Below are 12,403 nucleotides of genomic sequence, written 5' to 3' on the forward strand. Positions count from 1 at the left end.
GAGAAGGATGCGGAAGTCGTCCGGGAGGCAGGCTTGCAGAGTACTAGCAGACCTATCCACCTCGGTGAAAGGGCGATATCCGTTGCATATTTCAGGCTTCCCGGGTCGAGAACTCACTGACCACCGGCTAAAATAATGACAGCGACAAGGAGAGGGATAAAAAAGGGGCGTTGCCGTCTAGCGGAGCCCTCTCATTGCGAGAACCACCCAGTCAGTGGATGCGGATACAAGACCGGCGTGATTCGACTGAAGAAGTATGGAGTATGGAGTATGGAGTCACCATGTACTCCGTATATACTCCATACATATGGTTATGTAGGGAGTACTGACAGTGCAGGGTACTCGTCGTACTTCCGTGCACGAGGCACCCTGCGAACGGCTAGGATAGACCAGGCTAAGGACTCGGCAGCATATTCGATCGTCCAGGTGGGCAAAGTGGTGTGAAGTGGGAAAAAGGGGGGGGGCAATTCTGGTTCGGACGTTGACCGAGCCCACTCCCACCTGCGCTGGAAAAAAAAAGAGCACGGGATGCCGAACCCCAAGGTGAACCTTTAGCTGTGGCTCCCTCTCGCCCCCTTCAAATCCACTTCTTGTTCAAGTTGCTCCTTCGCAACCCACTCGTTGCCGTGATTTCCGCCCTTCCCCAGATTCTTCATATACGCCTCCACCAATTCCTAATTAGAGGGATTTTGATTTAGATCATAGATCATGCCATGGTGGGAACCGGCACGATGGACTACTAGTCCCTACTACGCTCTGGTAGTCCTAGTGATCGCCTGTGGTGGTATTCCTAAAGGTTCGTTCATTCGCTCTTATCATCTTACTCTACGGGTTACCGTGCGGCTTCAAATCGGAGATCGTACGGCTAAATCCTGCGAGATCATGCAAGTCATTTATACACTGCTCAGCGCCACCTCGCGTCCCTCGCGTCCCCAGTCATTTTCTTTTTTCTTTGCTTATAGCTAACCACCGATCGCTGCCCAGGTTATGATGAGGGTGGCTTTAGCGCAAGCGTCAAGCTCACCTCCTTTGCCATCGACTATAATCTCGTCAAGGATCACTGGAAGAACGACGCGACCGGCTTAGCTAACCGGACTGCTAATATCACCTCGTTTAATGTCCTGGGTGCTGCGTTCGGCGCGCTTGCTGGGTTAGATCTGAATGATCGCCTTGGGCGTCTATGGTCGTGGCGACTGGCCGTGATCGTGTGGGCGATCGGAACACTGATCCAAATCTTCTCCTCCGGCATATATGGCCTGCTCCTTTTCGCCCGAATCTTCGCGGGACTGGGTGCCGGCCTATTAACCGTCACCTCACCCCTGTACCTGTCGGAAGTGGCGCCAAGGAAGACGCGAGGTCTCGCCGTCAGTCTTTACATGGTGGTCCTGCTGTTGATCCTCGCTGTCGGTATGTCTTTCTTTCCCAAGCCACAATATCACTACAACACAACGCTAATACGACTTCGCACTAGGTTTCTTCATCAATTATGGCGCCAATCTCCACATGCCTGCCACACGCACCCAATATCGCCTAGTCCAAGCCATCCCTCTCATCCCTACCGGTATTGCCTTCTTCCTCTCCTGGCTGTGTCCGGAGAGCCCTCGCTACCTCGCCTCGAAGCAACGCCATGAGGAGGCAAAGGATGTTTTGGCTCGCCTTCGCGGCAAGTCAGTCGACGACAAAAGCGTGGTGGATGAATTCGAGGAGATCGATAGCCAGGCACGGGAGCGAGCAAACCTCAAATCTATCTCTCACTGGAACGCTTTCAAAGAGTCACAGACCAACCCCAACTATCGTCAACGATTCTGGCTCCTCATGACCATGCACACGATCGCTCAGTGGACTGGTGGAAATGGTATCACTTATTACGTCACGACCATCTTTACGTACGCCGGTGTCGATGGTGCCGACCAGTCGCTCATTTCCTCTGGTGCGTATGGTATCGTCAAGCTTGTTTTAACCATCGCCTTCACCTGGGGCTTGATCGATTATTTCGGTCGTCGCCGCTGCACAATGACTGGACTAGCCCTGCAGTTGGCCGCACATATCTATATGGGCGCCTATATGGGACTGCAGCCGGGTTCTGCCGACAACAAATCTGCCTCGGATGCAGCCATTGCCTCTGTTTTCATTTATGCCGCCGGCTGGTCGATCGGTCTTTGTACAGTTCCTTATCTCTACGGCACGGAGATCTTCCCCACGCACCTCCGCAACACGTGCTACGCCATCAGTATGGGTCTGCATTGGTTCTTCCAGTTCGCCGTCGTCCGTGTCACTCCCAACATGTTCGCCAACTTGCACGTCTGGGGCGCTTACCTCTTCTGGGCCATCATCTGCACCCTCGGACTCATCATCTTGGGCATTTGGATGCCCGAGACCAAGGGAGTTCCCATCGAGAAGATGGATGAATTGTTCGAAGGCCCTTGGTATCTGCGCTGGAAGGCCAAGGTTGGCAACTCCGATGTGTCCTCCGAGTCAGCGGATACCTTCGCCTCCCAGGAACATGACCAAAAGGTGTTTCGTGAGCGCGATGCTAAGGCTGTCCACGATACAAGCGGCTAAAACCAGCAACTCCGCAATCCATTGGTGCGCTGTGATATTTCCAGCCCCGATTTCTAAACTCACTTGATGGACCACAATACCCAATTTCTATGGACGTCCGAACATCTACAATTTTCCTAATTTTCTCAACACCCTCGATCTATACGGCTCTTCTTTCTTTATATTTTTCTGAGGACGCTCGGTGTATAATTTCATATATACCCTTTTCACACTCTTGTATTAATTCTGCGTCGGATGACTCCACACCTACCTTTGCACAAAAGCTTCAGAACAGCATATAACAACTTAAACATACAAACAGGCATATGCACTTGTGTTGGACTCAGGTTAGCAAACTTGAAAATTTCAATGAAAGATTTCTGTGCTCCTTTGATATAGCAGTTGTGGAGACTGTACGTAGTATAATGTAATGAGTAAATTTTATACGCCAACGAACTGTCAAGCTATAGTATTCCGACCCGTCGCTAGATTTTTGTAACAAAAAAATATAAACAAAACTCTCAACGCTATTGGGAATCATCAAGTACAAGAGAGACATAATAAAAGTAACCAAAATCTCGATTTAAATGCTTTTCATTTTAACCCTGGCCCGGCCAGTTCGTTGCAAACGAAGCCATATTGGTCGTAATGGGCTGGGCATACGAGAATGCCTCGAAGACCTCGGGGGTAATCTCGTACGAGCCAGGGTCATCCACTGTCATAACAGCATTCGGCATACCACCCAGAAGGTGTGTTGCTGGCATCTGGGGCATCTCGCCCATCTGTGACAGGTCGAACCCTGAGATGGCCTGTTGCTGGTAAGGGCTGTATCCGGGCATCATCGAGGCAGATGTATTAGATGCCGTTGTGTTCGGTTGGGTGCCCATGGTAGCACGGCTCTGTTGGCGCTGGTGCTGTTGGCCCGGGGAAACATGGCGGGAGTGATTGCTTCCAATCGAAGGGGATTGACTTGATTGGGTTCTGGAGAGAGGTGTTGGTTGCTGTTGAGGTTGTTTGGAGTCGGTGGGGGCAGGGGCACTGATGCCAATGTCGATTTGGAGTTTTTGAATCTCTTGGTAGAGTAGGTTGAGAGCGGTTGTGATAACAGGGTTGGAGACTTTGACACGTTCCAGGGCGAATATGCAGAATTTCAACTTATCCAGTGTACCCGGGGCGGCGTACTTGAGTGCTTGGATCTCAAGGAGGAAGATAGAGGCTGCTGTGTAGATGCTGTATGCCAGCGACAAGACAACGTGGTTGTCGCCGAATGTTCTGCGATAAAGATCGAACAACGATAGGATTGACGTTGCAGAAGACATGCACTGGACAAGGTGACTTGTGTCATATGATTCTTGATGAGTCTTCAATAGGCCTCTGGAGCATAAAATCGGACGATGGAGTAGGATATTGATAGTATGGTAAAGGCAGCTGGAGTGAAGATGAAATTAGCATAATACCAAGGGCTCCGACACCGAGACAAACATACTTAAGTGTCATTATGTGGCTTGGGGGACAATAAGGAGGCAAGTCGGTTGCCACCAATTTCAAGTACTCGGGAAGATCATCCCACCAGTCACTCAGGTTTCTAGACTGCTCTTGCACACAGTCGAAGAATTCTGCCTCGGTGCTTTGTCGCATGGGATCATATATATGAATTAATATTTGATTGAGGACTTCCGCTAGCCCACACATCCTCATGAAGCATGAGGTTGAATGCGCTTGTGTAGGTGGGTAGTGTGCCCCATCGGGGAAGGTCACGCCATGTGGCGTCCATATTTCAATTTCAGAAGTATCATCCACTGTCAAGCTGTCAGTAATAGTCACCGGTAGTCATCATCCAGATGCAAACCCACATATCATGCGTGGCGGGCTGACGCGAGAATGTTGCATCGTAGGTGCCCGTCCAAAGTATAGCGAAACGATCTTATCCCAGAAATAACAGCTCCAGAAGAGTCGGTTACGGATCTCAATATCCTCATCGCTGAGCTGTACTGCTCCGGGGTATTTGCGACTATCAATTGAGATACCTAAATCATCGAGTAAACGGAAGGCCATGCCGCTGTAGAGCCAAGCCTGTGTCCGATTGCCACGACCGCATTCCTGGGCACTGAGGAGGAGTAATGTTTGGATCGTTGGGATGCCCGCATAGCCAACCTTGAGCGAGTCGTGGAGTCCTGAGACTGCACGCTGGTAGAATTGTGCACCGCCGTCGAATGAGTCCAATAATGGGCCGATCTGTGGTTCAGCTTTGCACCATCGTACCGAGTGGGAGAGCAGGGCGTTCATTAGGATATCGGAGTAATAAGGTCCCTGGATTTTCATATCACCTATCCAGTTGGATCAGCATCGCTCTCCAAATCGGGAAATTCACCAGGCAGGGACACAAACGTGTAAAGGCCGGGCGGTAGACAAAGTTGAAAAGTGGCTGAATCCAGCACCAATGGGAATCGAGAAGATATTGAAAAGGCTCCTGCACGTCATCAGTCTCGCATCCCGATCAAAGCTTCGGGCATTTAAATCTCACCGGCATTGCAGCCATCTGCTCGAAGGCCCGTTCTCGCCACGCACTGTTGACCAGCCGCTCCTTGCGGGCCTCCATCTCCTGGGCAAAGTGTGAGGTTGAGGCGGTCTCGTTGACCACTCCGCTGGGCAGCTGAAACAAACTCGTGGGGCCATGGAAAGAGATCCGACCATCATTCTCAACATTTAGGCCATCGAAGTTCCTGGTGAGATCGTGGGTATCATCGTTCTCCGTCTTAATCTTGCGTCCGGCGCTGGAACTGGACTCCGCCACCGAGGCCGGCGAGCTGACCTTGCGCGCATCCACATCGGATTGCTGTTTGGCCAGGGCGTCTTCTAATTGAGCAACTCGAGTTTCAAGTTGTTTGGTATATGATAAGGTAGGAGCTCTGTTGGGGTGCCAAACAAAAGTGGGGGGGAAAAGGATAAATCAGCCACCAAGCCTTTTTGGAAATCGACAGCCGCCCCGAGGAGAGGGGAGAGAGGGGGGGAGAGAGAGAGGGAGAAAGAGGAAGAGGGAGAGGCAACTCACAAGCTGTACACGCACACTTCACCTCGAGCGGCACATCGTGAACATGACGGACTAGCTCCGTTGCATTTGACCTGTCAGGATGATCATATCAGTACACAGGAAGCTCCCTAGCTTTCGGGGGCCTTATAGGGCACCGCATCTCGGACTCTGGCCGATTCTCCGCTCACCTTGCGCTTGCGACAGGCCTCGCACGAGAAAGCACTCTTCCGCGGTAAAGCAGACTTGGACGACATGTCAGCCATGTCTGAACCCTCGACGACCATTGGACGTTCACGGGGCGTGTAAGAGACACGCGACCCCCATTGGAAGTCTAAGACTGGCGGGGGGGGAGAGGAGTAGAATTGAGGGGTTGGGAAAGGGAGGAAGAAGGTCGAAATTCTTGGGGGGCGCGCGCGAGTAGAACGTGGGGCGTTGGGCAATCGCGGGGATAGGCAGAGAGAGACTGAGAGAAGCAGTTTTTTTGGGTTATAGGGATTTCACAGTGGACCTTTCACTCGATACTAGCCTTCTCAGTGGTCGTGTTTGAGAGAGAGAGATAATTATTTTAACTCTAGTGATTGACGTCGGATCAGGTCAGTCCGGGTTAGTGTTAGTGTTAGACCAGCTAAGCAGTTGAACGGATCCGCCTCAAGGGAAATCTGGATGAGCAGCCAATAACACTCGATGGGCGGGAACTCTGTGGCTCCATCGAATGCGGCGATATTCCTCACTGAGTGGCAATCCTTACCTCTCGTTGGGTACCTTCGCCGGATCCACTTGCTTCTAGCGGGAGTTTCGACCTCTCGACAGGGATTCTATGGTGTGATCGATCGAGATTGATAATCATCTTCATGCCACATTTGGATATTGCTGGGAAATGGAACTAGTGGTTTTGATATGTGCGATCTACATGTATACAGTTAATGCCCGATAGTACATACAGCAGTTAAATAAAAAATGTTAAGAGAGATGGGCACTCTTCAAGCCCTTATTTTCTGCCCTTTCCTTTACCCTTGCCTTTTCCTTTGCCCTTATCCTTGCTGCCCTTGCCATTCGTCTTGGGCGCATCCCGCTCCGACTTGCTCTTCTTCCGTCCAATGTCTCCTTCATGACGCATCTTCGCATCATCTAATCGCTTCTTGTCCTTGTTGCTGAGCTTGATCTTGTCCTTCTTCGTCGGGGCGTTGGGGGGTCCGTTCAACTCCGCACGACCCAGCTTCTTCGCCGTACGTTTCTCCTGCTCGCTCTCGAACCAGGTACGCTTGGGTCGCGACATGATCTCCGAGCCATGCTTCATCAGATTCTGTCCCTTGGTGACTTGCATTTCGGCTTGGGCCATCTGCTTCTCAACCTTCTCCTCCTCAAGAACCTCTTCGACCTCATCGGCGAGATCAGCCGCCTTCTGAGCCCAATCATCTGCAATGGCCATTTCGACGACACGGCTGATAATCTTGGCGCCCTGCGCCTTGCCAGCCTTCACGGCAGCCTTGACAACCTTGCGGTCGGGCTCCGCCGCGATCGTGCAAGCACAACCGGATCGACCAGCACGGGCGGTACGACCGACACGATGCAGGTAGATCTCGTGGCTCTGTGGGGCCTCGTAGTTGATCACAGTCTCCACGCCCTTGATATCAAGACCACGGGAGGCCAAATCAGTAGCCAAGAGATAAGCGACCTTGCCATCACGGAAATTTTCCACACTTTTGATACGCTGGATATTCTGTCAGTATCATTGCCTCGTATAGAAGGAATACGGGAAATCTGTAGAGCATACCTGTTCTTGACTCATGCTACCGTACAATTCAGCGGCCTTGAGTCCCAAGAGTCCGAAGATAATGCGTACTCGGTGGACCTCCTTCTTTTGTCGGAAGAAAATGATGACTCGTCCGGTATAGAGCTCCTTGCACAGATGTAGAAGATATCCAAGTCGCTTATCCTCACGGCCAGGGCGTAGACGAACAAACTCCTGGGTCAGGGTCACAGCGGTTTGCTTCTTGGCATCGACTTGCAGTCGCATAGGACGGTTCATTCCAACGCGGATAAGCTTGTCGATAGAGTCTGTCATGGTGGCGGAGAACAGCATAGTCTGTCGGGACTTGGGAATGGTCGTGAGAATCTCATTCAACTCATCGGCGAATCCATCTTCCAGCATGCGATCGGCTTCATCAAGAACCAGAATCTCCAGGGTATCAACTGTAAAACTAGGGGAGTTACGCATGTGATCGATGAAACGACCAGGGGTGGCGATGATCACATCGGGGCGCTTCTTCAAGATATTTTCTTGCTCGCGAAGACTGAAACCACCAACAAGCTGACAGAATGTGACATCGGTGAAGGTAGCAAGCTTGATAGCGACATTGTAACACTGGACCGCCAACTCACGAGTAGGCATCAAGATCGTAACACGACTTGTAGGGGTCTTGCGAGGACGGAAGAGTAGACGTTCGAGGATGGGAACAATGAACGCGCCCGTCTTTCCGGAACCCGTCACGGCACTACCAACAATATCCTTGCCCAGAAGTGCCACCGGGATGGCCTTTCGTTGAATAGGTGTAGGGTCCGTGAAGCCAACAGAGGCCAAACCACGGAGAATGGGACGAGAGAGGTTGAAATCTTGGAAGGTGCTTTTGGCGGAGGCTGCGGCGGTCTTTTCGTCGGTCTTCTCTTCGGGAGCAAAGAATGCCTTGCGCTTCTCTTGCTCTTCCTCATCCACCTCGCTCTCGGCATCGGAGTCTCCATTGACATCGCCCCTGTCATCAGGGTGGCCAACGGGGGTAGCGACGGAGTCGTTGTCAGAGGCAGCGTCGTCGGAGTCGGAGTCGGAGTCTTCAGCTTCTTCATCGTCGTCGCTATCTTCAGGGCCAGAGCCAGGTTCTGGGCCTTCAGCTTCGCTTTCCTCCTCCTCACCATCGACGCCCATTCCGAATCCATCCTCGGCCAGGAGCTCATCGTCGCCAAAGTCCACGTCCATGCCACCTTCGACATCTTCGTCATCAGACTCGTCGCTTTCTTCTTTTTGGGCGGCGGCCTTCTTTTGCTTCTTCGCTGCAGCCGCCTCCTTCTTGGCGTTTCGTCGTGTGATAATATCGTCGATATCAACCGCCTTCTTATCACCACCATTCTGTTTGGCGTCATCCAAGCCCCAGCCATCAAATCCTTCTGTGATGCCGACATTGGCAACACCGCCAACGTCAAACTCGAATTCAGGATCCAGCGCGCCATCATCGTTACCAACACCCATTCCTTCCTCTTTTTCTTCTTCCTCCTCTTCAGACTCGGGCTCAATGACCTTGCCCTTCTTGCCCTTCACATTCTTGACTTGTTGCTTTTGCTTCTTGCTCTTATCCTTAGAAGTCTCGGTTTCGCGTTTGCGTTTCTTGTTGTCACTTGAGGATTCTTTGCCCTCGGGCTCGATCTCTTCCTCGTCATCGAAGCGTGGGACATCTTCGTCGTCGGACAGCGTGAGAACGAAATCGTCGTCTTGAGCGGCGCTCCGTTTTGTCGGTTTGGGAGCCATAGTGAATGTGTGATCGGGCGACCAGGTTCAATTCCGTAAATGTAGACCTCGGAATCTCTCTCGAAAGAAATTGAACAGAACTCAATTTCCAGTCAACCTGCGCAAACCGTCGGAGGAAATCTGGAAATCTTGATCAACAGCAGAAAAAAAAAGTTCCCAGGGCGGTATGGGCGGTAGCAGTTGATGACTAAGTCATGAGTTAACCTACACTCCGCCGCAGGTCTCCTCTAGAGAGAAATCCAACGCTTCGAGTCGATACTTTTTCTTTCTTCCCTATGCAGAATTTCTAATTGAGGGATCTTTTAGGTTGTTGGATCGGAATATTAGGATCATGTTTACGAACAATTCTCTAGGGTAATTCCTTTTCTTCCACACAGTCCGGCAACCTAAGTCCCCTTTGCGCCAACACGAGTAGGCTCAGAAACATCTAAATCAGTTGAACGAAGGCTTTCGGTCTGCTGACATGGTGATCGCGAAAACTAAGGCTACTAATTGAATGATGGATATGACGGATGCTCCCTTAAATTCATCTAAAATGACTCTTGACCGGACTGTTGACCGACCAACTAGTTGGAGTATCCGTATCATCCTTCTTATCACTTTTCTCTATTCCCACCCAGGGGCATCGTCCCATCGACTTTTTTGGATTTGATATTGTTTTTTCAGCATCGCATCATCGCACCATCTCACCGCATCACCGCATCACCTGTGTTGTTCACCTCAAATTTCCAGAGATCAAAGGGGTCTAGAGCAAGTTGGTCTCAAGCGAAATCCGCATGACCGATCAATCGGCGCACAAAATCAGACTTCAAATCCCCCTTTGCCGATATGGGGATTGCCGGACCACACTCCTCGAGAAAGCAGCCACACATTGAGACTAGATGATAATGGTCAGCATCGAGCTAAGGGATTCATTAGGATGAAAGACAAACACATACCGATGGCCAAACTTCACTCTGCCACTCTTCATATGACCCAAGTTCTCGAATTTGAACCTCCTCATAAGCCAGCTTCTGACCCATCTGTATTTACCCTCCTTCGAGGGCTCATACGCGATGGCAAAAACCAGGCTAGTGAGATTGCACTGGTAGCCGTCACCATAATTCAAGTTTTCCCTAAGCTTGAATTCGTACGGACGGTAACCATCGGGACTCTGGCGAGTATCACAAGTACGCATGATCATGTCAACTAGTCCGGTTCCAATGTGAAGTTTCTTGCATGTGTGGTCCACGAAAACTCGAACCTCCCCAGTCGAAGGCTCGTCATTGAATCTTTTGACATAGGCAAACCCAAGGATCTCGGGCTCGTCGGGTCGCCTCTCAAGGACCTCGACTCTTCTGTCTGGAACAGCAACAATGAAAGGCAGCTTCCAATCACGACAATTCTGGATGAGGCGTTGGATCCCGGCTTGGGTGAACGGAGTTGTACTTGCAACAAAGGTCGTATTCTCCGCGTACCAGTTGAACAAAGGAAGAAGATGTTCGGCATCATCGGGCTCTCCAGGGCGGAGGATAAGATAGTGATGAAGCCGCTGTGTCGATGGCCCCAGGGTACCTCGGATTGCCATCGTTCTTCGCGATTGCCGGATCTGAATCATGGCTTGTTCCTTCATCTGAGTTCTGACGTTCCAGATGTATCCGGCGGATGTCTCATGCCAATGAAGGCGAGTTTGCTCATCCTCGGTAACTCGGTCACAAATACCATGCTTTTCTCTCATGATCATCATTGCAGAACCGCCATCCGGGGAGGCAGTTCCATCGAAGAACGCAGCGTGAAAGATATCCACTGAGTGGCCTGGGCTTGGAAGATTGGCGACCCACGCGAAGAACTGTTCGCGAAACCATGTCGGATCATAGTGGTTTGAAGGCCAAAAGCCCCAGTTGGACTTAAACTCGTGCTGTTCGTAAGGCTCTGGATTCTCGACCTTGGATGGCATCGGCTTGTGGTCAAAGATGCCTCCAGGGGATGAAGAACTCATCGAAAGTACCCCATTGGTGATTTTGGGATACATGGGAGGGGACGCTTGGTATGTAGTCCATTGACCAAGGTACTCGGGAGTGCCAACTCGCTTCCGCTTCCAAGCTTGATCCAAGTCCATGCTCAAATCGTCTTCATCATCTGGAGCGACTGTTTCCGGCTGAGTCTCTTCGGTTTTTGCAGCGAGGCGAGGGTGCGCAAGCTTCCGATAAACTCTGTCGTCGATTTTGGTTCCCGGTCCGATTCTCGCTTTTCGGAGATCCTCTGGGTCAAGCCAGTTTTCACGGATGCTTGCGCAAGGTCGACGCTCACGGGCGTCTTGAGTGATGTTTTTATCCGCCCATCGGTTGATTTCGGCCAAGGTCAGAGGTTTTCCATTTCGAGGTGGATTCAGCTCTGCGACCTCATCAATGGCCTCCTTGAGTTCGCCCTTTTCTCTGTCGAGTCGTGTTTGAGAGAACTGAACGAGCTCTCCACGAGGGGCGACAGCGTCAGCATCGGTTCCGCTGTCCGAGCTCGTATCAGGACGCATATCCTCCCCAATGGGCACAAGACTGCCAGTATAACCAGTCATCTTTTGGAAGAAGTCAGAGGGAGAAGTTACTCCTGCAATGGGGATGTTCTCTCCCTTGGTGCGCGCATCGGTCTTAGAGCCAGCCATGTTGAGGAAGGTGATGAGAAATCTGAGGAACTAGGACTTGTCAGCATGCTTTCTTTTAGGTCGATAAGACCGCATCCCCTTCAATAAGAGGCGCAGGTAAGTAAGTACCTTGGTCAAGAAGAGTGAATTTGATAGGGATTTTTCACGCTGTTTGATTCTTTGATTTCGACTCTGCTGTGACAATGAAGAATGCTGTGTCTACTATGGTTCACAGCCAAGGTAGATCACCTCACGATCGACCTCGCGAGCACTTTCGCGAGCACCTTCAAGATTCAAGAAGAGTAGATACGGGTGAAGATGTGCAGGGAAACGCGAATAGAGAGCAAAAATTGAGAAGCAAGACAATTTTAAAGGGTCTGGAAAGTGGAAATGAATGTAGAAGAAAGGTTGTGGAGAAGGAAGAAAGGGGAAGAGGAAGATGTTGGCTCAAAAGTGAGGTGAACGGTGAATGTAGATACGCCGTGTGTATAAGAGCGGGAGTGCGTGGCATCACGGTGCCGCCCCCCCCCCCCCCCAAAGTTGGATTTTATAGATCCGAGATCCATCCAGTTGAATTGGTGTCTCTGCACCTAATTAGTCGAGCGACCGTCTCTAAATTAGCTATTGGCAATTCATATAGACTTGTCATAAGAATTTTAACAAAGGATAGATATCCTGATGAATGGAAATGGGTTCA

The 12,403-nt window shown here is 50.9% G+C and overlaps 3 protein-coding genes across 3 annotated transcripts; 1 reads left to right on the top strand and 2 right to left on the bottom strand.

Annotated features, from left to right (window-relative positions):
• Positions 1 to 708: 708 nt before the first annotated feature.
• Positions 709 to 2,562, top strand: N7481_005406 (uncharacterized protein; the record flags this gene model as incomplete). The annotated part of the gene is made up of 3 exons (XM_057264625.1): positions 709 to 796; positions 985 to 1,407; positions 1,472 to 2,562. The coding sequence occupies 3 exons, from the start codon at positions 709 to 711 to the stop codon at positions 2,560 to 2,562; spliced, it is 1,602 nt and encodes a 533-aa protein (XP_057122345.1).
• Positions 2,563 to 3,140: 578 nt separating this feature from the next.
• drs1 (putative ATP-dependent RNA helicase DRS1) lies at positions 3,141 to 9,089 on the bottom strand (the record flags this gene model as incomplete). Its single annotated transcript, XM_057264626.1, has 9 exons — positions 3,141 to 3,969; positions 4,028 to 4,340; positions 4,395 to 4,868; positions 4,930 to 5,011; positions 5,066 to 5,450; positions 5,594 to 5,664; positions 5,761 to 5,837; positions 6,584 to 7,283; positions 7,347 to 9,089. The coding sequence occupies 9 exons, from the start codon at positions 9,087 to 9,089 to the stop codon at positions 3,141 to 3,143; spliced, it is 4,674 nt and encodes a 1,557-aa protein (XP_057122346.1).
• Positions 9,090 to 9,890: 801 nt separating this feature from the next.
• On the bottom strand, positions 9,891 to 11,727 carry N7481_005408 (GNAT family N-acetyltransferase; the record flags this gene model as incomplete). The annotated part of the gene is made up of 2 exons (XM_057264627.1): positions 9,891 to 9,966; positions 10,028 to 11,727. The coding sequence occupies 2 exons, from the start codon at positions 11,725 to 11,727 to the stop codon at positions 9,891 to 9,893; spliced, it is 1,776 nt and encodes a 591-aa protein (XP_057122347.1).
• Positions 11,728 to 12,403: the final 676 nt, after the last annotated feature.

The sequence above is a fragment of the Penicillium waksmanii genome, assembly GCF_028829765.1.
Source record: "Penicillium waksmanii strain IBT 27052 chromosome Unknown utg000005l:1.0-5232799.0:1.0-5237142.0, whole genome shotgun sequence".
NCBI lineage: Eukaryota > Fungi > Ascomycota > Eurotiomycetes > Eurotiales > Aspergillaceae > Penicillium > Penicillium waksmanii.